A 25,783-nucleotide genomic window follows, 5' to 3' on the forward strand; every position below is an offset into this window, starting at 1 on the left:
CATCGCTTCGACGACTTCGCATGGATCGTCCGTTCTCCATCTGACGGCTGGATTCATCAAGTTTCTAAATTGTTTAGCGTCTAAGCGTGTTTGTTTTGTAATAATTATTAAACAATGTTAGAGTCTCTGTTAATTTAATGATCGTACAACTTCCCTTCCGATGATTACAATGTTTTCTTACAATGATTACCGGTGTTTCCTTTTTTATAATTAACAATGTCAATTAAAGAACTTTGCATTACAATGAAAGTGATGTCGACCTACGTATTTTTGCAGGAATTTGTTTGCCTCTGTTGTTTGATTTTGTCTGTCATGTGTTGTTCAAATTAGTTTTAGGCATTCAAAGTACTCCCTTTCAATCCAAATTGTAGGTTATTTTCACAAATTGTAAAGAACTGCTATTTGAAACGGAGAGAGTACAAAAGTTGGTCAAATAAGCATGGGGACGACACCAGTAAAAAAAATGTTTCTAGTTAATGTGGGTACCACTATATAAATTGTATGATTCTATGTTTGTACTGAACACGACAATATCTCATATCTTGATTCGATTCGGGTTTCTCAAGTGCGAACAGAGAACGGTATCTCGGGTTCACTTCATGTAGAATTCGATCATAAACCTATAGTATAAATATTTGTTTTACAATTGGTAGTTTGAAATATACACTTTTAAATGTAAAAAGATCATATATTTTCAAACAAATGGAGTGCTTATTAAATTAGCAGAATTCATCCGAGGGCGCCGGTTCTTGCTGTTGGTGGCGAGCACCTTGTCTGTTGCGGTTGCGGTGGCACCCGACCCGAGAGGAAGAGCCCGCGCGAGTCACTCGCTGCGTCGCTCGCGAGCCTCACTCCTTCCTCATCCACGCGGCTGCTCGAGGCCTCCCTCGCCACGGCGCCGCGCCATGGCTGGAGCCGTCGCGCCCACGCTCGCGGCGGCGGCGGCCAGCAGCTCCACCGCCGCGGCCTCCTCGCTGGCTCCGAACCCGACAACGAGACGAGACCCGCTAACTAGCATTGCGGCTCGGGCTCCATTTGTCCCACTTACAGCCACCCGTCGTCTCGGTCACGGCTACCGCGGCGCACCTCTAGTAGTCGCCAGTCCTCACCAGGCGCGAAACCCTCGCCTCCGATTCGCCGCGGCGGCGGCGGCGGAGGGGATGGCTGCGGAGGCGAGCACGGCGGGCGCGGCGTCGGCGGCTGAGGCGAAGCCCTTCGCCGTCCTCTTCGTGTGCCTCGGTCCGTCCACCTCAACCCTAGTCTCTGTTGACCTCCGTCTCCGAGGCCGTGCCCGTGCGTGCGTCTGAAGTATGCGCTAGTTCGAGTACCGATCTCCGATTGCCCTCACGTGCGCGCGGATCGAACTTACCCCGTCTAACACCCTTCGAATATTCCTGGAGCCTGATCGCGATTGTCTCACATGATGCTGAGACTGCGTTCCTGGGTGCTCACGCTCGCTTGCCAGCTTGCTACCATCTTAGATCCCAATGAAGAAATTCTCACAATTGTCTGCTGCAAGATTAGGAAATTTGGCCAGTTGGAAATGCAATTTGCCCACCCTTTGTTTCGATTCCCTGCTACATGATTGAGAATTTCAGATGACTTTACCTGTGCATCATGAGGTTTAGCAGTTATGCGTAGACTGTAGTGATTGTTCAACTATGTAGCCACTGCCTGAATCAGTGCAACGGCTGTATGAATTCAGGTGCTCCGATACTTATGTTTTCATTTGCAATGTAGTGCTTGCTTTTCACAATGTGTTGTGTATGATCATGCATTGCTTTTGGCAAATACTTGGGTGTCTGTTCAATAGTGGATAATCTCATCACACTGCTTTATCTTGGCTGATTGCGTGATACAGTGCGAGGTGGCTGATTTATTGATTCATATGTATTTGTCCGTTCTTCAGAGCTTGTTGTAAACTTTTTGTACAGGGAACATTTGCCGGAGTCCTGCAGCTGAGGCTGTTTTCCGGAATCTCGTAAGCAAGCGTGGGCTTGACTCCAAGTTTCAAATAGATTCTGCTGGTACCATAGGATACCATGAGGTGATACCCTGCATTTACCTTGCTTATTTATACAGTCACTCAGTTTGGTAGTGGCATCACTACCAAACTCAAGGCTGACAATGTATTCTGTGGACCCAGGGTAACAAGGCAGACTCAAGGATGAGAGCAGCTTCAAAGAAGCGGGGGATTGATGTGACCTCAATATCCAGACCTATCAAACCCTCAGATTTCCGTGACTTCGATCTTATCCTTGCAATGGACAGGCAGAACTATGGTTCTCTCTCAGGCCCTGTTATTTGTGTTTCAGTACCTCTGGATTTATGCTGATGTATGCTGCTTGATACAATTTTGTTTTTTACACCATGCAGAAGATATATTGAACGCATTTGAGAGATGGAGACACAAGGAGCCCCTCCCTGACGGTGCACCCAACAAGGTTAGGGCACTTATTTAAGCTCAACATCTCTCAATCTTGACAAACTAGTATTCATTTCACATACATTTGTTTGGTCATTTTGATTTTGAGAACATACTCGTCCCTTCATAGTAGAAACAAAAGTGAGCCATGGGAACTCTAGAGGGCAACCTAATATTACCATGAAATATTAAACTGCACATCTGGTTTACACTTTTACTTTCTTTGCCTATGTTTTACTTCCGGTATTCTGTAGACTGATATGCTAATGGTACATCCTTCGGATATCTATAAACATGATAATAGATGAAAGACTATGCAACATTTCAATTGCCATATTAACTCTTGGTGTTTCTGAAATTTCTTTAGCTTGTGCTACTTTAGCAAAGCACACTTTATTTTGGCATGTGTGTAATTGCTTAGTTTTATACAGCGTAGGCACTCACCTGCTCTTATTTGCTTGATGTGATGCTTATTTTAGTTTAGGGGCTTACCTTGTTAACAATGCCTGCAAAGGGCAATTTTGTTTGTTGGTTAATTATCTATGTAAAGAGCACTCCTTTCCTTCTCTGCTTGATACCTTTCTTTTATTCTTGCTGCTAGCCTATTTAAAAAGTTTAAGGGAAACTACTGAATACTATTTTTTTAATTTTTTGTCATATTTTTCAAATATTTATTCGTATTCGTTCACGAAAGCTCAAAGCCTCACACCTATGCAACTATTACCTGTATATTTATTAGGTTAAGCTGATGTGCTCCTACTGCAAACGACATACCGAATCTGAAGTCCCAGATCCTTATTATGGAGGCCCTCAGGGATTTGAAAAGGTCAGTAGCTTTTACTTTCTACTCAGTAACAAGTTTGCAACTACTTTTTCTATCCTATGAGATGAGATTTTGTCCCAGGGGCAATTGAGTATGAATGCCGTGGTCCCGCAACATGTTCATATCCTAGCTTAGTGTGAACAGGGCATGCCTTCATCTATGCTTTCCATTTAGGGCTTGCATTCTGAGTGACTTAGACCATAGATATGCAGGAGCTCTGCCAAGTATTTCTTCATCAAATTTTATATCTAAACAACTCCTGAACTTTCAATGGCTTTTGTATAATAACCATTACATGTCAGCAATCGCTTTTGGAATATGATCATACCTGCAAAGTGACTTAAGTAAATAGTCTTCTTTTGATACGAAGAGAAAAAAATGTGATGCAATAATAAATTAGATTACATTAACTAACCATGGGAAATAAAAAAGCTAGGATTTGTTCCACATCCTTAATTTAATTTTGCTGACACATCAATGCTGAGTCACCAATTCATGATACTCTGATATATTCTCATACTCAGCCCCTTGTATAGTTGGATGTGATAACCATTTTACCATCCTAGCTATTGTCATGTATTACGTCTACATAATAGCACACTCTTCTTGCACAAGATCTGCACAAGATCTACACGAAAAGCACATTTGCGCTTGATATGTTTCTTTGTTCTAATAACTAATAAGTGATCCTGGGGCAATGCTTTCAGGTCTTGGATTTATTGGAAGATGCATGCGAGTCACTGCTTGATAGCATCGTGGCCGACAATGCAAAACATTTCTGCATGACCTTGGATATGTACATCTGCAGGCAATGAAATCTCCACATTTTCATCACACACCTTTTTTTCGGATGCATGGTTATCTGTAGGCTGTAGCATATATGCGCTGTTGGAGTCATTTGGTTGCAACATTGATCATGTTCCCAGGCGTTGGTTGGGATTTGTATCTGCCACCATCCTTATGCAGCATCCTGATATTAATCCTCTGTATGTGTGTTGCGATCTGTGGCATACAGAAACATACTCACCATGGTTCCTTTCCACTCAGATAATCAGAAACAATATGAAGGGGCCTACATTCTTATGCCCATCTGACGTACCAATTTTGCATAGAACTGTATGAACAAATTTTTTTCTTTCTTTGAATTTTGCAGAATGTTTCTTTACATCTCGCAATTCATCCTACGATCACCAATCATCAGGAAAACATACTCATCATTCACAGGCGACATTGGGCGCCGGTCACCGGCGGTAGCACTGCACGTGCAAGAAGAATCCACCGGGCGACTGGCCCCTCGCCGCCGTGTCGTCGGCCATCCACAGCCTGCCCTCCTTCTCCGCCCTGGCCTTGACCATGAACTGCGCCCCCGCGCCAGCGCCGGCGCCGCCCCGGCCGCCGAACCACCAGTCGTGCACGTCCCACATGACGTCGACCACCTCCCCGTCGGCCAGCACGGCGGCGCGGTTGCCCCGGAAGCCCCACCCCACCCGCCGCACCTCCGCCACCTTCTCCCCGTCGATGCTCACCCGCAGCAGCCCGTCCCCGCCCCTGCACGCGTGCACGGCCACCTCGTGCTCGTCGCCGCCGTCGCGGAACCGGCACCGCGTGACGTGCGCCGCCGCCGCGCCCCGCAGCTGCTCGCGCCGGCTGACGAGGCCCGCGGCGCCGCGCGGGACGGCGGCGCCGAGGCCGAGGCGGCGGGAGAGCTCGCGCGCCGCGGCGCCCGCGCCGAGGAGGAGCGCGAGCTCGGCGTCGGCCACGACGGCGAGGCCGTAGTCGCGCTCGGGCTCCGGGGACGCGGACGGGTACTTGGCCTCCGCGGTGTCCCAGTGCACGCCGACGGCCGTGCCGGCGCCGGTGACGAGCGTCCGGCTCCCCCGCTTCTTCTGCAGCAGCACCTGGCGGCTCCCCGCCGGCGACGACGCCGAGCCGTCGTCGTCGAATGCGACGGCGACGCCGGCCGCTCCCGCGGCGCTGCGGGTCCACGTGACCCGGACGAGCATCTCCTTGCCCGAGGACAGGACGGCCCTGTACACGGCCGTGGTCGCCGCCTGCAGCGAGCGGTGGAGCGCGCCGCGGCCCGAGACGGAGGCCGCCGCGACGCTGACGGAGCCGTCGCCGAAGCAGGACAGCTCCCTCATTGCTCCGCCGCTGTTGGCAATGGCGATTCAACGCCGCAGCGGCCGCGAATCTTGCTGCCAATGCATCGGAGCCTCGGAGGCGACCACCGAACGGCGTTTTAATTGGGGAGCGTGCCGTTGGCTGAGCTTGCAGGGACAGGGAGGTGCCGGTCAAAGGACTCATTTAACGGCAAAAACCCACTGCAGGTACGTGCAGGTCTGGTCAAATAAGGAATTTTGTTAGCATTAAGATGTTAGGCAATAATCTTTCAAAAAAAATGTTAGGCGATTTGACCAAAGATTATTCTCAGCTGTCAGCATGTTGCAGCCCGTCGCCATTGCTAGGCTGCTATCTACTATACAGTGCCCAACATTTTTTTGTACAACTTTTTTCTTTATTTTTTGCAAGATGGCAGTGCTGGCAAGTGACAGAGCGACCGTATCATATTCCGGCCTGGTATTAGAGTGCTTGACAGCGCCCTAACTCCTACCCAAGCAATGTCTAATGTCTTTTGTAATCGTCGCCACTGTTGTTGTCAGCGGACGCGTGTGTGGGCGTTGGGCTGTCAAGGAAGATACCAAACCAGGCGCCACGGCTAACAACATGGAACACGGAATGGCCCGTGATCCGAGTGGCGGATGACAGGAAGCCACATGCATGTGTCTTTGCGCTAGTAGCATTAGCATGGTTGGATTGGACTCGAGGTGGTTGCAACTGCCTTCGAAACGTGTTGGGCCGTGCTTTGCGCTAGTACTTTGCGTAACGCGGTTCCGGCCGGGCATCATTCCGAGCATCTTTTACGGTTCAGGAAGAAAAGATTTCCAATACTCTAGTTTCGGGGTCTTGTCAAAAAATCAGCCATCAGTAACATATTGGGAATGCAATTTTGGTGCATAAACGTGGAAATTGTAGGCCAAAATGTGAGGCATGGATTTTCAAAAATTTCGGAGGACGGTCATGCTCTTCACATCCAAAATATAATAATGTTAGGAAATGTGTATTTAAGATGATTGGCGACGCTCCTAACCAAAATGCGGTACAAGTCCCTTTTTTTTTTTTTGAGAAAGCGGGACAACTCCCTTCTTGAAACTCGTTCGTGGTTGGGCCGCACTAAGCTGGGCCCAATGGGCTATGCAACGTCAAAATGTTTACTATCAGCCCGCTTCTTGTTTTGCGGTACAAAGCTCCCAAGTTTGGATCGCGACTATTCTCCGCGATCCAAATCCGGGGCTACACGCTGACCGCCGGATCGCGAACTGGCGGCCGAGATCGAGGCACTGAGTCGGTGGGGGCAGCATTTTGTTCCCAGGGAGCCCCTGCATCTTCTCCAACCATCACGAATCGCTCCTTCCACCGTTCGTCAAGCTCGCGCGGTCGCGAGGCTCCCCCAAAATCCCCAGAACCCTAGCAGAGCTCGAGCCCCCCCCACTCGCGATGGCGTCGGAGAGCGAGACGACGGCGGTGTCCACCATAACGAGCGCGACGGTCGACGACGGTGGCGCGCACGAGAGCAAGCGGGAGCTCGGCAATGGCGCGGCCACCACCCCCGGCGTGGGGCAGGAGGAGGACGAGGAGATGATAGGGCCGGGCCCGGCGCCGGCGAAGCAGCGGCAGAAGCGCCCGCTCCAGTTCGAGCAGGCCTTCCTTGACGCCCTCCCCTCCGCCGCCATGTGCGTTTTCTCCTCCCTCGCTGTTTGGGCTCAGGATTTTAGGGGGGCGTTGTGGCTCACGGTGGTGTTTGGTTTTGCAGGTACGAGAAGAGCTATATGCACCGGGACGTCGTCACCCACGTCGCCGTCTCTCCGGCCGACTTCTTCATCACTGGGAGCGCAGATGGTGATCCCTTTAACACTCTCCTATCATGTCTTAGTTCCTGTGTTACAGTGGTTTTTGGTACTCGCTGAATTAGCTTATTGCCACCTCTGCTAGTTTTCAATTTGTCGGAATGATATATGCAAGTGGCGAGCTATTCTATGTTGTGATTGCTTTGGATTCAAATTTAGGGCTTAGGTTCTGTGAAGTGCCATTGCTTGTCTTGGAACAGCACTATTGAATTGCTTAGATCTATGCAGGAATGTATGTTGTTGAGTTAATGGTGAATGGTGTTTGCTTCAGCCTCAAACTGGTGCATAATCACATAATCGCCTTGTTTTTCTTTTGTTTTAGGTCACCTCAAGTTTTGGAAGAAGAAACCTGTTGGGATTGAATTTGCTAAACATTTTCGGTCTCATCTCAGTCCCATCGAAGGCCTAGCTGTGAGTGCCCGCATTCTTAGGTTTATTTTCTCGATTCAGAGGCTTGCTAGTTGCTACTCTGAGTCATTTCACCCCTACCAGTGGTAGTGGTAGTACGGACAACTGCAAATTATAGCATGGTTCAGTAATGCAGGTGAGCGTTGATGGATTGCTTTGCTGCACGATATCCAGCGATCGTTCTGTGAAGATATATGATGTTGTAAACTATGACATGATGTTCATGATGCGTCTCCCATTTGTTCCTGGGGCTATTGAGTGGGTTCATCGAGAGGGGGATGTCAAACCAAAACTTGCTGTCAGTGACCGAAATACACCTTTTGTTCACATATATGATACTCATTCTGGTTCAAACGATCCAATCATCTCCAAAGAGGTATTCTGCTGTAGCCTTCATTGTTTGTTTGTATAATTCCTGTTGATTTACAAGAGGACCCTAAACGTGTGAGCTTCTTTATTATCCGCAGATTCATGCTGGTCCTGTTAAAGTAATGAAATATAACCATGTGCATGATGTTGTGATATCTGCTGATGCCAGAGGACTGTTAGACTACTGGTCTCCATCTACCCTCAACTTTCCAGATCAAGAGTATGTTGTTGCTTGTTTGCAGTTACTTTTAACTTGACGTAGCCCCTAATACATAGTTAGGAAAACATTCTCCAATTCTCCTGAAAAACCGATGCATGCTTGGGCATATGTTTCCATCTTTCACCACCGTGGAAAACTTTATAACTGCATCCGCATACCTGCTATTATTTGTTCATCACAGTGAAACTAATTAGGTTCTATTATGTTTAGTAAAAGCGCATTTGCTCAAGAAATTACTAAGCGCGTAGAGCAGAGAATTTTGTTGCACATGTATATTCCCACCATACCATGGCTAGATCCTGGGGTTGTGTGGATCGGTACCACCCGAAAGTTCCTTGATTGATGTGTCTAGGATATATTTCACTTGTGGATGAATAAAGCCTAGCTCTATAATGCTCTAAAAAAGGGAAATAACATAATCAATGTATCAGCTTTAATCCTGTTTAGTATCGATAACCTATCTAGTTGTTTTTGGTTTGGATCTTTATTAATCCTATAACTATGTCAGCATATTCCTGTGGTCTCCCATTGTGATGCGCTAATATCTGCCCATCTTAACCCCTAGGCTAATGCATCAACTTGGACTTGCAAATAATTGGTATTTCTGTGTGTTTTGTGCAGAGTGAGGTTTCGTCTGAAAACAGATACAAATTTATTTGAAATTGTAAAATGCAAGACAAGTGTGTCTGCTATCGAGGTAAATTTTTTTATTCCTGATATGATTTAAATAAGTTTCTTCATTCAGGCTATGTAGGCATTTGTATCTGAATTTGTGAACATACTGAACCATATATGATTAGCTGAATTTTTAAATCAAAGTAAATTATTAGATACAGTAAACAGTGCCTAGAGTATTTTGAAATTTGACACTTCAAAGAAATAATGGGTTGGACAGTGTTATCCTTCAGATTGCGCATTGAATAACTCTGCTAAATGATTTGGTGTTGTTCAGGTGAGCAATGATGGCAGTCAATTTGCTGTCACATCCCCTGATCGCAGGATACGGGTGTTTTGGTTTAAATCTGGAAAACTAAGACGTGTATATGATGAGTCTCTAGAGGTAAGAAGTTTACCCCTGGTAAATGTTTGCAGAGCAAAGGTTATAATATTGTATTCTTATTCCCAATTGAATATTGTCATTTCTAGGTGGCACAAGATCTTCAAAGAAGTGATGTTCCATTGTATCACCTTGAGGCTATTGATTTTGGGCGCCGAATGGCTGTGGAGAAGGAAATAGAGAAAACAGAAAATGTTCCACAACCTAATGCTGTCTTTGATGAAAGCTGCAACTTTCTTATTTATGCTACTCTTTTGGGCATAAAGGTATGCTATGCTTCTTTCTTTCCAATTATGGTTTGTATATTTCAGTATTATTAGACTGTATGTTATATTCCTTTTGTTATCTTACATTCGTGATGATCAAAGTTTCTGCCAGAGATTCAGAGATTCTTTAAGGCTAAGATGTCATAGGATTTTCTTATTCTTATGTGTTTGCATCTTACATGGGCTGATTGATGGTTTAACTAGAAGATCATGCCACTGAGATCTTAGTCATATACTCCTCAAGTCCAAACAAATAAAAATAATTCATTCAGTGTCTTCATTCCTTCTGTGTCCAGCTGGGGCTCTTCCATGTTTCCTCTGTTGAGTTACATTGCATAAATGGAAGATAGGTCATTCTTTACCTTTGCTGATTGCATATATGCATCATAGTGTTCTTAAATCTTTTATATGCATCATAATGTTCTTAAACTTTTCTGTAAAACCTATTAACCACATCATACATGTTATCCAGATTGTAAATTTGCACACAAATAAGGTTTCACGCATCCTGGGGAAGGTAGAGAACAATGAGAGGTTTCTGAGAATCGCTCTATACCAAGGCGACAAAGGCAACAAGAAGGTTAGAAAAATTCCTTCAGTAGCTGCCAATGTCAATGATAGCAAAGAACCTTTATCAGACCCAACACTGCTATGCTGCGCTTTCAAGAAGCATCGAATATATCTCTTTAGGTATGCTACTCAATCATCTCCGGAGAGTTTCTCATTGACCAGTTCTATAGGTTTGCATGGTGAATTCCTCTTTAAAAGTCTGTTACATTTGTTGTTTTTGCGTAACATGGTGCTGCCTTTGTATTATTTTATTGTACCAGTCGTAGGGAACCTGAGGAACCTGAAGATGCAACTAAGGGTAGAGATGTATTCAATGAAAAACCACCACCAGAAGAGCTTTTGGCTGTATCAGATTTAGGAAAAACGGCTACAACATCATTGCCCGATAATTTGGTATGCTACTCCTTCGTCTGAAGGAACTTTGGTATCTGAATTGTTTTCTCAAAATTGCTTTTCGTGTGACTCGTGAGGGACTTGATTTCTTTCTTTGATTTTTAACCTATGGATCATCGGCCTTATGCCATATTTCAGGTGCTGCATACTTCTATGGGGGACATTCACTTGAGACTATATCCAGAAGAGTGTCCAAAAACTGTGGAAAACTTCACTACCCATTGCCGGAACGGTTATTATGACAATCTTATATTTCATCGTGTAATTAAAGGATTCATGATTCAGACTGGGGATCCTTTGGGGGATGGCACTGGTGGGCAATCCATCTGGGGCAGTGAATTCGAAGATGAATTTCACAAAAGGTATTTTATATGTTGTTTTTCTCATAGCATGGCAAATAGGAGTGTTTGTTTCTGCATCTTATACAACTAGGGGTTCTTTAAGTTTGCGAAATTTATTTTCCACCCTACTTTTGTCCAGAACACATGTATTCATTTTGCTTTCTAGTTTATCCAAGATACAACGTTGCCCCCAGATTTTATTGCAGTATTTTGTTTTAGAGGAAAGCTAAATGGAAGGGCCAGAAGGCGAAGGAGGTTGAGGATACTGGCTTCAAGCTTTGGTACACGGGAGCAACTCCGGGTAGGAATGGTGTAGGCATCTTGATTGATAGGAGCCTTAAGGATGGAGTCGTAGAGGTTAGAAGGCAAGGCGACCGGATTATCCTAATCCGGTTGGTAGTTGGAGATTCGGTTTTGAATGTGATCAGTGCATATGCCCCTCAGGTAGGCCTTAGTGAGAGCACCAAGATGCAGTTCTGGGAAGATCTAGATAGCATGGTTAGTACCGTGCATACCAGCGAGAAACTCTTCATAGGAGGAGATCTCAACGGTCATGTGGGTGCGACTAATGTAGGGTTCGAGCGAGTGCACGGGGGTTTTGGGTATGGTAGCAGGAGTCAAGAGGGGGGAGGATGTGTTGAACTTCGCGTTAGCCTACGACTTGTTGATAGCGAATACCGTGTTTAAGAAGAGGGAATCCCATCTTGTGACGTTTCGTAGTGGACAACACTCGAGCCAGATCGACTTTATCCTTACTAGGAGGGAGGATAGACGTGATTGCTTAGATTGTAAGGTGATACCTGGGGAGTGTGTTGTCCCTCAACACAAGCTTGTGGTGGCGGACTTTCGTCTTCGGTTACGTGTCCACCGGGACAAATGTACCAAGATTGCGAGAACAAAGTGGTGGAAGCTTAGAGGGGAAGCGGCACAAGCGTTTAAGGAAAGGATGCTAGGTGAGGGGCCTTGGGAAGAAGGAGAAGACGCAGATGACATGTGGCTAAAGATGGCAACATGTGTTCGGAAGGTGGCCTCAGAGGTGTTTGGCGTGAGTAAGGGAGGCAAACAGGAGGGGAAAGACACCTGGTGGTGGAACGACGAGGTGCAAAGGGCTATTAAGGAGAAGAAGGAGTGTTTCAAGCGTCTCCATCTTGACAAGAGTGCAACCAACATCGAGGGCTATAAATTAGCGAAGAGGGTTGCAAAGCGAGCTGTGAGTGTAGCAAAAGGTAAGGCGTATGATGACCTGTATCAGCGGCTAGGCACGAAAGAAGGGGAAAAGGACATTTATAGGATGGCTAGGATCCGCGAGCGGAAGACAAGGGACATCAACCAAATCAAATGCATTAAGGATGGGACAGATCGACTGCTAGTGAAGGATGATGAGATCATGGATAGATGGAGAGAGTACTTCGACAAGTTGTTTAATGGGGAGAGTGAGAGCCCTACCCTTGAGTTAGATGACTCTTTTGACGATACCAATAGACGTTTTGTGAGGAGAATTCAGGAGGTAGAGATCGGGGAGGATTTGAAGAGGATGAAGAGAGGTAAAGCGTTGGGTCCTGATGGTATTCCCATTGAGGTGTGGAGATGCCTAGGGGATAGAGCAATAGTTTGGTTAACTAAGCTTTTTAATCTCATTTTTCGGTCAAACAAGATGCCGGAAGAATGGAGGAGAAGTATATTAGTACCTATCTTCAAAAACAAGGGCGATGTTCAAAGTTGTACTAACTACCGTGGGATTAAGCTGATGAGCCATACGATGAAGCTTTGGGAGAGGGTCATCGAGCATCGCCTAAGAAGAGGGACAAGTGTGACCCAAAACCAATTTGGGTTCATGCCTGGAAGGTCAACCATGGAGGCGATTTTCTTAATACGACAATTGATGGAGAGATATAGGGAGCAGAAGAAGGACTTGCACATGGTCTTCATTGACCTTGAGAAGGCATATGACAAAGTACCGAGAAATGTCATGTGGTGGGCTTTGGAGAAGCACAAAGTCCCAACCAAGTACATTACCCTCATTAAGGATATGTACAAAGATGCGACGACGTTTGTCCGGACATGTGATGGCAACACCACTGACTTTCCTATTAACATAGGCCTACACCAGGGGTCAGCATTGAGCCCTTATTTATTTGCTTTAGTGATGGATGAGATCACAAGGGATATACAAGGTGAGATCCCTTGGTGTATGCTCTTTGCTGATGATGTGGTGCTAGTTGACGAGAGTAGGGCAGGGGTTAATAGGAAGTTAGAGCTGTGGAGACGCACGTTAGAGTCGAAAGGGTTCAGACTTAGTAGGACCAAGACCGAGTACATGATGTGCGATTTCAGCGCGACTAGGCATAGGGGGGAGACGTTAGTCTAGATGGGCAAGTGGTGGTCCAGAAGGATACGTTTCGGTATTTAGGATCGGTGTTACAAAAGGATGGCGACATTGATGAAGATGTTAGGCATAGAATTTCAGCTGGCTGGTTGAAATGGCGGCAAGCTTCTGGCATCCTTTGTGACAAGAGGGTGCCACAAAAGCTAAAAGGCAAATTCTATAGGACAGCAATTCGTCCGGCGATATTATACGGTGCTGAATGTTGGCCTACAAAAAGACGACATGTGCAGCAACTGAGTGTAGCAGAGATGCGGATGTTGCGGTGGTTTTGCGGGCACACATGGAGGGATAGAGTCCGGAACGAAGTTATTCGGGATAGGATCGGGGTGGCACCAATTGAGGAGAAACTTACTCAGCATCGGCTGAGATGGTTTGGACATGTCCAACGAAGGCCTCCTGAGGCGCCGGTGCGTAATGGGATCCTTGAGCTAGTCGATAATGTAAAGAGGGGTAGAGGTAGATCTAAACTGACGTGGGATGAGTCGGTTAAGAGAGACCTTAAGGATTGGAACATCTCTAAAGAGATAGCTTTGGATAGGAGCGCTTGGAGACTAGCTATCAATGTGCCTGAACCTTGAACTTATTTCTTTCGGGTTTCATCTCTAGCCTACCCCAACTTGCTTGGGAAAAAAGGCTATGTTGTTGTTGTTGTTGTAGTATTTTGTTTTAGAGGAAAGATTGTGCAATGAGATGTATTTCATTCTGTCATGTTCATACCATTTTGATGTGGCCAACCTCTATGGTTGAAAAATATTAGCGGAACGTTGACAGGTGAATGCAACATTCCTCATCAATTTATATTTTTTTAGTGGTGTTAGTTTCTTGTATGCTTATTGGATAAGGATAAGGATAACAGTTTGACACTAGTCATTGTTTTTAAAGTGTGGTCAGATGTCATGTGAGCCACCTCATATCCCTTATAATGTAGTGACATCTCTGGCATTTTTCATGCAGCTTGAGACATGACAGGCCTTTTACACTTTCTATGGCCAATGCGGGACCTAATACCAATGGTTCTCAATTCTTCATCACCACTGTGGCCACTCCATGGCTAGATAATAAGCACACGGTGTTTGGTAGAGTTGTGAAAGGGATGGATGTTGTCCAGGTATTGAACTTTTTGCAACTTCATTTTAGTGGCTGAATTATCTCTGTTCATTTCTATTGTTTTTTTTTCGTCCTAACTTTATGTTTTGTGCTTGAAGCAAATTGAGAAGGTCAAGACTGACAAGAATGACAAACCATATCAAGATGTAAAGATCTTAAATGTTACAGTTCCCAAGACATAAGCTTCTGCTGACCAGCAGGTCAGTGTTTCTTGTCCCATTCATTCTATTCCTTCAATAATATTGAATATTTGGCTCTTGGGCTTATATTTATGAACAAGGCTTGTCTGTTTGCCCCTGAGCAACCACAATGTTTGCCATAAGGTAGTCCATAGCATTAATATATTCACTATAGGCTAGCTGAAACATTGTAGAAGTGGTCCATATAGCAGTCCATAGCAAAAGGTATCCATAGTGCTATGGACTACCCATAAGGAATAAACAAATATTACTCTATCTTCCATCTCCTTCTCTCTCACTTCAGATTCCATCATGACACATCCATATACATTGTGGCAACAACAATAGCTATAGATTACGGACACAAAAGCTGTCTATATGGACTGCTTGGTCCATATACATTGTGGTTGCTTAGTTCTGTCTTTGTTTTTGCATCTTTGTCTGTTTGGCCCTGAGCCCGTGACACATCATTGTGCTTTTTAATTGGTTTGGTCTTTGCTTTTGCATCTTTTCATATGAACTACAGTGACCATGCGCTTTTCAATGTATTTTATTTATAGGCTGTCCTTGTTCTCATTGTGCAGGGTTGGCCGGTTGGGACATTGCGCCTGCACTTCCTTTGTTCCTTGGTTGGCCATTGCTGACCTGCTGAAGACAACACGTTGTACAAGAAGTTATGCATGCTTTGGGGAAGTGAGCACGGCCTCCTCCACTGAAGACTTTGTCTTATTGGGACCATGCAATTTTCAGGATGGATGGTATCTCATTGTACTCAGTATGGCTTTGAGTCCAGAATCATGGAGCTGAGTGTTTGTATCTTTGTAACGTGGAATTAATCTTGCAGGGTTAAATTGGGGGGACAATCCTTCTGGTCTTAGCTGTTTAATTCATGGTAATTGTATGTGGAAGATGTGTCCAGCTGTCCAATGTATAATCATATTCCTTTAAGAGTTGCTGGAACGTTTTTGTATGGTTGTGCTTTATACAAAATTCAGCGATGTTTTGGCCAAAACTTGTAATCAGCCATACTGTGTAGACATATTTTTTTTTTTTGGGGGGGGGGGGGGGGGGGTGAGGGTGCTCTGTGCCCTGGAGATGTACCTTGCAGAGCCGTTTGGGTGTATCTTTTTGACGGTTCTATAGAAAAAAATTGCTGTTGTAGTTTAGGTTTGGTATTGGCATGAGATGAGCGCAACGCGGAAGTATGGTGCGGCTGTTTTGTTTAGCCTATTGCCAGGCAGATGGAGTTTTTAACGTAGCTGTTTTTGTGTTTAAGCCACGAAACTGATTGGATTGACGATGCCTGTTGCCTTGTACTAGTATTATACATTGACCGACTAGTCTTGAGATGCTGACCTGGCCTCGTGGCTGCTTGTCCGGTGTGGCGGTCACTCATCAGCAGATGTAAACGGACTGTCGAGGAGGAATCTTTGGGTGTCGAGGTGGTCGCTATCAGCGGGGAGTCTGGGTGGGTCATGTATGTTAATATGTACTATGAATGAATTATGATGACAATGATGGCGCGAACCTGGACGGATTATGGCCAACCCATGTGGTTGGCTGGCGTCTACCCGTAATCCATCAATTTTAATTCATTTTTTTTTGAACGAACGGCACTCGACGAGTGCGTTTCTATTGATATAGCAGAAAAATATAAGATTATGTCCCTGGAAAGCCATAATCAGGCAACAAAAAGAAAAAAAAGACCACATAGAAACAAACCGGCGGGTTGGATTGGGGTATCAACACGCGCCAAACTTAACACTACTCAACAACTCAGACCGGTCGGATTGGGGCATCGACGCAGCCGCACAACATCTCTAATGTCGATCTCTGCCTGGTTTGGAAAAAATCCACGCGACAAATGCAGCAGAAACAGAGCCCGCAACACCCACCAAACCATCCACACTCATGTAGTTATCGAGAACCTCCAAACGTGATCCTGCGTCGACTAGGAACTGAAAGATGCGGACCGCACCACACCGGGAAGACCACTGCCATGCAGGATCCACCGCCGCCATGCCATTGCAACACCACTCTCCACCTGACGGAGTGATACCACCAAAACCGGACCTTTTGAAGGCTGCCTCGCAATCACCACCACAATAACACAACGCGCGGGGGGTCTCGCCACTTCCGCCGTTGGACCTCGTTCTCGTCGCCTTGAAGAAACACCCTGCGCGGGGGCCTTGCCACGCCCGCCATAGTACTCCACGCCACGATTCCGTCTCCTTTATCGCCGTCGAGGTGGTGAGCAAAGTTGCCCCACATCCCCAGATATCCATCAAAACCGATCCACCGTCGCAGGCCGACCTCACCTACTTGCTTCACCCGCGCACATGACCTCAACCGTCATGCCAGCAATCCGAAGAAGTCGCTTGCGCCATCTTCCGACAATTTTAATTCGTGGGCAAACAAAGGAAGGTTTTAGATTGTTCTCGAGTCGATGTGCTGTGCATTTCTAACTGCAAGTGTTTTACAGTATCTCGTACCTCTGCGATACAGTAGAAGTAAGCAAAGCGAAAAGATTTGACCTGGTCTCTCTCTCTCTCTGAATGTGACATGAGAGAGACTGCCGGCGTCAGCTGTGACGTGTGGGAGCAACGTGTGAGCGGGTGGGGAGTCAAAGATGCGGACGCGACTATTCACAGGCCAAAGCAAAGCCGCCGGCATGGAGTGGGGAGGAACAGACAGGAAGGTAGGTAGGTAGGATGGCTGCTCGTGCCGCGCCCGCCGGCTCATCACCCACCGGTCGTTTGCTCCCACGGACGGCCGTAGGAGGGCCACGTGGCACCAGAATTAGTCGGAATGAGCGAAGCAGCGTTTGTTTTCCGGGAAGCATAGCTGGCAACTGGCAACACGGCGGCAGGCAGTATAAAAAGTGAGCGAGCGATCACGCGCAGTTCCCGTCTGCTCTCTCTCTCTCTCTTTTCGTCCGTCGCCTGCTGCTGCTTCCCCGTCCGGCGGTTTCATTCGCGATCGTTGCTTCTCCGATCCATCACGTATTGACATGGCGGCGGAGGCCAAGCACTTCAAGTACGTCATCCTCGGCGGCGGCGTCGCGGCGGTCAGTGCCCACCACAACCTCCCCTCTCTGCGGATCCTTAATAGGAATGGATTCCATTCGCGATTCGATTCTCTCCCCGCACCCGTTCGTCCGATCGATCACCAATTCACCACCACCATAACAGAAAAGTCTCATCTCGCAGGGGTACGCGGCGAGGGAGTTCGGCAAGCAGGGCGTCAACCCCGGCGACCTCGCCATCATCTCCAAGGAACCCGTACGTATTATTACCTGCTCTGCTGCTCCCCATCCCCCCTCCGCCGTGTCGCGATCGAATCATTATTAGAGCATGAAATTTCTCGTAAGGTGCTTCTTCGATTTAGTTTCGGCTGGACAAATTGCTAGACGGATCGGAGGAACCTGCTGGCGCTGCTCCATCGGTACGGTAGTTGAAACAAGCGGAGGAGAGGAACCCGTTTTTTCGCTTGTTTCTCTATCTATCTGTATACACCAGAGAACGAATTGAATTGGACACCTGGATGAAATTCCGCACCATGTTCCTTCAACCCATCCTCACCAACGTTTCTTCTGCTGTTTGCTGGCAAGCCGGAGAGATTTCAGACCAACTGAACAAGATGCCAACAACAGCCGGCTCCTTAGCCGACATGCTTGTGTGCAGCTGATCGATCACCCACCGAAATGCTTTTCTGCTGAGATGCCTCTGCCTGCTTAACCCGATCACTCTACGCTTTGACCTTTCAGGTGGCCCCGTACGAGCGCCCCGCACTCAGCAAGGGATACCTCTTCCCTCAGAGTAAGCCCTGAAAGCAAAATGCAGAGCACTGCATTACCACCCACTCTGTTTTCTGACCATCCTTCCCCCGCTTACTGATCAACGGATGCTTGTCCTGTCAAACAGATGCCGCAAGACTGCCTGGGTTCCACACGTGTGTGGGGAGCGGCGGAGAGAGGCTACTTCCTGAATGGTACTCAGAGAAAGGTAAGCTTTCTCGTTTGATCAACACTGCTGTACTTGCAGTATGTTATTTTAGATAAAAACAGTTGCTTTTGCACTCAGCTGCGACTATGATATACATGTTTAAGATGCATTGCATGCCGAATTGTGCGGGCTTAATAACTGGGGAAATGTTCATCCTCAAGATCAAAGTTTGCTTTATTTATTTTGTTCTTCGAGATCCTCTGAACTGAATACAGCACTGGCAGCAAACATGATACTCCATGTCTGGCCTCTGGACTCTGTTTGACATCTTCAACAACAATGTGTGGAAATCATTACTTTTTCACAGTTCTGAACATGCGCTGATTATGTTTATTTTCAGGCATTGAGCTGATCCTGAGCACTGAGATTGTGAAGGCTGACCTTGCCTCCAAGACCCTAACAAGTGCAGCTGGGGCAAACTTTACATATGAGACCTTGCTCATTGCTACTGGCTCCTCGGTGAGTCGTCAGTTGCAATCCTTCTCTTTAAATATAAAATGTCTGCTTTTATGCAAATTTTTTAGTGCCAACTTGCTATTTTTTGCCTTATCTGATCACTCATGACATTTATTCTGTTCGCGCGCTCAGGTCATAAAGCTCACGGACTTTGGCGTTCAGGGAGCAGAATCCAACAACATATTGTATCTAAGGGATATTGCCGATGCGGACAAGTTGGTCGCAGCTATGCAAGCAAAGAAGGATGGAAAGGCTGTGATTGTTGGAGGTGGTTACATAGGGCTTGAGCTTAGTGCAGCCTTGAAAATGAACAACTTTGATGTCACTATGGTGTACCCTGAACCCTGGTGCAGTAAGTCTCGTTAACCTGGAAACTTATCAGGCATGTTGTATTTTCTAATCTAAAGCAATCGCTGAACTTTTCTTTACATGCTGAATCTGAACTCTTGTAGTGCCCCGTCTCTTCACCTCCGGTATCGCTCATTTCTATGAGGGCTACTACTCTAACAAAGGAATCAAGATTGTGAAGGGCACAGTTGCTGCTGGCTTCGAAGCTGATGCCAATGGAGATGTGAGCATTGAACCATCTGCAAATTCAGTTTCATAGTGTTTAATCTGAATCTGAAGGTTAACGTTCATCTGTATCAATGACAGGTCACTGCAGTGAAGCTGAAGGATGGAAGAGTACTGGAAGCTGACATTGTTGTTGTTGGCGTCGGCGGCAGGCCATTGACGGCTCTCTTCAAGGGTAAACTTGCAGAGGAGAAAGGTGGACTCAAGGTCAGCTCACTTGTTGTTTTACGTACCTTCATTCAGTAGAAGCCACAAGCAGAGAGCAGACTCCTGTAGTCCTGTTGTGTGTTGATCTCTTGTTGTGCCTTCTGTGACCTGACTTTTCCCCCCCTTTATTTCAGACGGATGCATTCTTCGAGACAAGCGTTCCGGGAGTATACGCCATCGGCGACGTGGCCACCTTCCCTCTGAAGCTCTACAACGAGCAGCGGCGAGTGGAGCACGTGGACCACGCCCGGAAGTCAGCCGAGCAGGCCGTGCGGGCGATCAAGGCCAAGGAGTCCGGCGAGCCGGTGCCCGAGTACGACTACCTGCCCTACTTCTACTCCCGCTCGTTCGACATCGCGTGGCAGTTCTACGGCGACAACGTCGGCGACGACGTGCTGTTCGGCGACAACGACCCGGCCTCGGCCAACCACAAGTTCGGGAGCTACTGGGTCAAGGACGGCAAGGTCGTCGGCGTGTTCCTCGAGGGTGGGTCGGCTGAGGAGAACCAGGCCATCGCCAGGGTCGCCAGGACCCAGCCGCCGGTGGCCAACGTCGAGGCGCTCAAGACCGAGGGGCTGGAGTTCGCTACCAAAGCCTGATCAAGCAATTCGGCAGATGTAACAAAAACAAAATTAATTAGAGACTGCCAATTTGAGCATGTATATTTCTTGGCAATTCTGCTTTGAGCTTTTCACATCACTCGGTGCTTCTTAGTAGTTCAAATAGTTGCTAGTCCGCACTACCTAATAATCTGGGCTTCTGATCGTGATGTGTTTTGGTGAATATCTTATTCTTATCGCCATCTTTCTAATGGGCTCAGCAGCTGCTGGAGATTCCGACAGGAGGAAATCATGCTCACCCCATGAAAGCAACCAGTTTAAAAGCACCTGAGGATGCCTAGCTAGATCTTCCTGTCAGGCCGGCATATCTGTGAAAGGAAGCCACAGCTCTGTCCGGTGGATTCTGACAAGATGGAGTGATCCTTTGTCGGACGTCTGACAAACTGAATCAGGCCTAACTACTACTGTCACTTTCCATTACCCATTTTCTAGGTTTTTAGTTAGGATCTGCATTTGGCCCCAATCTGCATAGTGCGGACTGCGGTCATTGTCTAAGTAACTGCCCGGAGATGCAACATTCGTTGTTACATCGACACATCCGCTATAGTTATTGTCGCAATGGTGTTGAGAAATAAATATTTGCAATAATTTACAAATATAACTAAACTTGGGTAATTTTCTTGCTCTATTTTATTATCACTCTATTATTTCTATATTAGATTGTTGTTGCAAAAAAATATTAATTGCCGAATAAGAGATCTACTACTAGATACTATATTAATTATATAGATTAATTCTATATATTTTCAATGGGTAAATTAACATGAGAAGAAATGATAATTATGAAAACATATACAAATGAATATCTACACACCGAAGAATTAATATTAATTGTTACTAACAATATAGCTAGAAAATTTTAGGTGGTTGTTGGATCATATTAATTTCAAATACTGCATTTGATTGTTTAATAAGGTAGCTTTCAATTTTTAGGCTTCAAACGTTGAGTTGGCGCCACCCCTACTTCAACAACTAAATTTGTTAGCTATAGACACAATTAGTTTCATTTGTTACTCGGTTGGTGCTAGCTTTTACTTTCTAGTCTCCTACTTCTCGGTTGGTGGTAGCTCTTGGTCGGTGCCAACTACAATCCAATTGCTAGACTAGAGTTGGCACCCAGCTGGAAGTGAAACAACAACGATTAAAAACTACAAAATTTGATATGCTTGCAAATGCATGAGCCCTTGGTGTTTGTCGGCTTTGGATTTTCTATTTGTGGCTGGGCTCGGTATGCAGTTTTATGCAAAATAGCATGGCTACAAAAAAATCAAATAATGTTTGTTTGAATATTGTAAGCTTTTTATAGGATTTTCTAAAATTCCTAAAATATCTATCTATCTATCTATATATTTATTTATTTGTGACCTAATTGCTAGTGATATGTATAGATGTATATATAATGAATTTAGAAAATAGATGCTATTTGAGTTTTGCCATGATTAATCTCCATCGTCTCTCTCTAGAGAAGCGGATACTTCCAAAAGAAATGTCTTTTCCCTTGATTTATGAATGTATGATCAATGTGTATGAAATTAGAACATGTTCAAGCACTTCCTATATTTCCATGAATGAAGAAACCTATATATATATATATATATATATATATATATATATATATATATATATATGCATATACGTATGTGATGAGCATGAGATAGGAAGTTACGTGCATATACGGTTTTCAGTTTAAAAAGCTGCAACGAGCTCACAACGCTTGGCTACTACACAAAATCCTTAGGTTAACACCAGTGTTATGGCATGCCCAACCCAACATATTCACAACACCGCATGAATGTCCGTTAGCCAAAATAAGGTGCCTAGAACCCAGGTTTTGTATCGAGACATTCATTATATATATATATATATTAATTCATATCACGTGTCACCACATTTCAATAATTTATAGTTTGTCGTATATCGGTAACAGCTTGGAGATGCAACATTTGTTTGCTATTATTGTATCGATATATCCATTTGACATGGAGCATTTATATTCTGTTGTGAAGGTTAACCAGATATTGTCAGAATATCCATCCACACTGGGTAGTACAATAATATGTCGTATATGTTTAATGACTTGGAAATGCAACATTCTTTGTTTTTATCATATCGATACATCCATTGAATATAAAGGTTTTGTATTTTTTTAGAAAGTTGTCCAGATATTGCCAGAGTATTCATCCATGCCTGTCGTTATCTTATTTCAATAATTCATAGTTTGATAATATTCATAGCTAAGAAAATTCTTTTCATAGAAGCTATTGCCACCAGTAGGAGCAGTGCTAACTCAATGAGACATCGTGGGGCAGCAATATGTGGCCTACACTGTTGTGGGCCAAAGCTCTAGGCACGGCCAAGGATAGCAGTGTCTGCTTGGGTGGAGCTCACACTCGTAGTCATAGAGAAAACAAGCGGTACGAGGAGCTGCTCGCCAGCCGGTTGGTATGGCGACCGCCAGACCTCGCCACGCTGTGGATTCGCCCTTGAATACCTTCATATGTGTATAAACTTGATCCTAGCGCACATATGAGATGCATTTGTTTTTTTCCAAAACCGAGTGTGACATAATGTTGAGTTGGCGCCACCCTTACTTCAACAACTAAAATTTGTTAGCTATAGACAAAATTGGTTTCCCTTGTTTCTTGGTTGGTGCTAGCTTTTTACTTTCTAGTCTTCTACTTCTCGGTGGTAGCTCTTGGTGGATGCCAACTACAATCCTATGTCTAGATTAAGAGTTGGCACCCACCAGGAAGTGAAATAATAATGATTAAAAACTAGGAAATTCAGTATTCTTGCAAATGCATGAGCCCTTGGTGTTTGTCAGTTTTAGCTTTTTTATTTGTGGTTGGTTGGGCTCGGCTTGTGATCTATGGAATAAGAGGTTTTTATGCAAAAAGGTATGGCTACAAAAAGTCAATTGATGTTTGTTTGAATATTTCAAGATTTATAGTATTTTCTAAAATTCACATATATTTATTTGTGAGCTAATTGCTAGCAATAATGAATTTTGAAAATGCATTTCCATTTGATTTTTGCCATTATTACTCTCCATCGCTTCTTTACAGAGAAGCTGATATTTCCAAAATAAGCGTCTTCTCCTCCTGATTTATGAATGTATGATCCAGGTATATGAAATTAGAACATGTTCTAGCACACACACACACACACACACACACACACACACACACACACACACACACACACACACACACACACACACACACACACACACACACACACACACACACACACACACACACACACACACACACACACACACTTGATCTTTTTGGAAGTAGCATTGACAATGTGAATGGCAATATATAACTTTGTTGATAGCTTCTTCACATCAATTTCAATGGCTTCAAACTTATGAGCCTCTGCACCACCGTAATACATTTTTTTTGCTCTTTGTGCTTCTTTTCATAGAAGGACCCTTTCTTCTCCGCAGCCTGTGATAAACAATAGATAAATAGATATAGCTAAGTTTAACTTCCATGAACTTAAAGAATATAGAAATCAAGTTTAAACAAAAATAATTTTAGGAATATACAAAAGTCTGATAATATTGGATCATGGTATACATGTCAAAAGGACCAGAATAATAGCAAAGCCGAAGTGTAAGAAACATTCAAACCCATAGGCTAAGTTATATCATTCCTTAAAGAAACTGATATAGTTATATCTATGGGGAAATGCACACAGCATCCGACATGGCTAAGTCATACCAAAAGAAAATAATATGAAACTCTAAATAAAGTGCCAGATTGGACTTATCCGTAGTACAACTCCAACATGTCTATATATATTATATAGTTACATACCTTGGAGAATACTAAGCATGTGTAAATAGTTGCTATTTGAGTTCCTTTATGTTACTCGTAAACATAATATAATACTACGCTAATGTAAAGGTGCCACACACACACACACACACACACACACACACACACACACACACACACACACACACATTGATTTTTGCTCATCACATGCGTATGTTATGAGCATGATATAGGAAGTTTTTAGGTGCATATGGTTTTCAGTTTAAAGAGCTGCAAGAAGCTCACAATTATCGACACGCTCTGCTACTACACAAAATCTTTAGGTTAATACCAGTATCATAGCATGTCTAATATATTCATAATACCACATGAATGTCCGTTAGTTGCCTAGGACCTAGGTTTTGCATTAACTCAACGCTTTGCGCATGTGGAATGGGCACGATGCTATATATGTATCTTGATACAATAATGGCTGCAAAATTTTGTTATCATTAATCCATTGTTTCAATACTATATATAGTAGTATTATTCCTTTAGCCAATTGTTGTAATTTAGTCGGAGTAGGGTTAATAACCATGGTATAATACTCGCCAGAGTTTTATAGAAACACATATGTAGGTTATTATATCATCTGTTTAGTTCCTTTATGTGCATAGTGTTCATAATTCACAGTATATATACGTAACGGCTGGGAGATGCAACATTCATTCATCATTATTATATTGACACATCCATTGGGAGTTACCATATTTGCATAGTTCATAGTTCGTCGTACAAAAGTAACTGCTCGGAGTTGTAATGTTCATTCACTGATAACACGACACATTCGTTAGGAGCGGAGTTTTTTTATTTTCATGAAAGCATTGTCTAGTTATTGTCGGAATAGTATTGAACAATAAATATTTGCAATAATGTACAAATATAACTAAATTTGGATAATTGTAAACAACATTAATAGTTCTTGATCTATTTTCGGTATTACTTTATTATTATTATTATTCAAGATTGTTGTTGCAAAAAAGTATGAATGATAAAATAAGAGGTCCATTTCTAGACTCAATATGATTTATTTCTAAATATTTTAAATAAGTAAATAAACACGAGGAGAAAGGATAACAATGGAAATAAATACAATTGAATACCTTCCTCTTGAAGAAATAATATTTGCCCTCTACTAACAATAAATCTATAATCCTTTTAGGCAGTTGTTGGATGATATTAATTTTAACCATTTTATTTGATTGTTTAATAATATGGATTTCAATTTCTACTCTTTTAATATTGAGTTAGCATCACCCCATGTTTCAACAACTGAATTTATTAGCTACAGACAAAATTGGTTTCACAGGTTACATGGTTGGTGCCAGCTTTTACTCACTAGTCTTTCACTTCACGGTTGGTGGTATCTCTTGGTGGGTGCCAACTCACGATCCAACCACTAGATTAAAGTTGGCACCCATCAGAAAGTGAAACAGTAGCAATTAAAAATTGGCACCAACCGAGTAGCTAGTGAAAGCAATTTTGTCCGTAGCAAACAAATTTTGTTGTTGCAGTAAATACTGCTCGCTAACCATCTGAGAAATTTTTTTGAACGGAAGATTAGCTTCCATTAATCAGATAGTGCTGAAT

The 25,783-nt window shown here is 44.4% G+C and overlaps 4 protein-coding genes across 4 annotated transcripts; 3 read left to right on the plus strand and 1 right to left on the minus strand.

Moving 5' to 3' along the window:
* Window positions 1-837: 837 nt before the first annotated feature.
* LOC120679174 (putative low molecular weight protein-tyrosine-phosphatase slr0328) lies at window positions 838-4,342 on the plus strand. Its single transcript, XM_039960678.1, has 6 exons — window positions 838-1,239; window positions 1,935-2,047; window positions 2,147-2,282; window positions 2,377-2,444; window positions 3,165-3,251; window positions 3,956-4,342. The coding sequence occupies exons 1-6, from the start codon at window positions 906-908 to the stop codon at window positions 4,061-4,063; spliced, it is 846 nt and encodes a 281-aa protein (XP_039816612.1). The 5' UTR covers window positions 838-905; the 3' UTR covers window positions 4,064-4,342.
* Window positions 4,343-4,489: 147 nt separating this feature from the next.
* On the minus strand, window positions 4,490-5,389 carry LOC120678316. The gene is made up of 3 exons (XM_039959441.1): window positions 5,240-5,389; window positions 4,976-5,134; window positions 4,490-4,882 (listed from the first exon to the last, which is right to left on the minus strand). Exons 1-3 carry the CDS (start codon window positions 5,387-5,389, stop codon window positions 4,490-4,492), a joined length of 702 nt encoding a protein of 233 aa, XP_039815375.1.
* A 1,314-nt stretch (window positions 5,390-6,703) lies between these two features.
* Window positions 6,704-15,521, plus strand: LOC120677743 (peptidyl-prolyl cis-trans isomerase CYP71-like). Its single transcript, XM_039958925.1, has 14 exons — window positions 6,704-7,039; window positions 7,120-7,205; window positions 7,536-7,624; window positions 7,758-7,997; window positions 8,089-8,210; window positions 8,832-8,907; window positions 9,163-9,270; window positions 9,357-9,533; window positions 10,006-10,223; window positions 10,364-10,496; window positions 10,635-10,858; window positions 14,178-14,331; window positions 14,429-14,530; window positions 15,094-15,521. Exons 1-13 carry the CDS (start codon window positions 6,804-6,806, stop codon window positions 14,510-14,512), a joined length of 1,947 nt encoding a protein of 648 aa, XP_039814859.1. The 5' UTR covers window positions 6,704-6,803; the 3' UTR covers window positions 14,513-14,530; window positions 15,094-15,521.
* A 1,821-nt stretch (window positions 15,522-17,342) lies between these two features.
* Window positions 17,343-20,532, plus strand: LOC120677744 (monodehydroascorbate reductase 4, cytosolic). Its single transcript, XM_039958926.1, has 9 exons — window positions 17,343-17,576; window positions 17,719-17,790; window positions 18,276-18,327; window positions 18,433-18,513; window positions 18,854-18,972; window positions 19,102-19,321; window positions 19,422-19,540; window positions 19,624-19,749; window positions 19,884-20,532. Exons 1-9 carry the CDS (start codon window positions 17,520-17,522, stop codon window positions 20,346-20,348), a joined length of 1,311 nt encoding a protein of 436 aa, XP_039814860.1. The 5' UTR covers window positions 17,343-17,519; the 3' UTR covers window positions 20,349-20,532.
* Window positions 20,533-25,783: the final 5,251 nt, after the last annotated feature.

This window comes from Panicum virgatum, chromosome 6N (assembly GCF_016808335.1).
Source record: "Panicum virgatum strain AP13 chromosome 6N, P.virgatum_v5, whole genome shotgun sequence".
Classification (NCBI taxonomy): Eukaryota; Viridiplantae; Streptophyta; class Magnoliopsida; order Poales; family Poaceae; genus Panicum; species Panicum virgatum.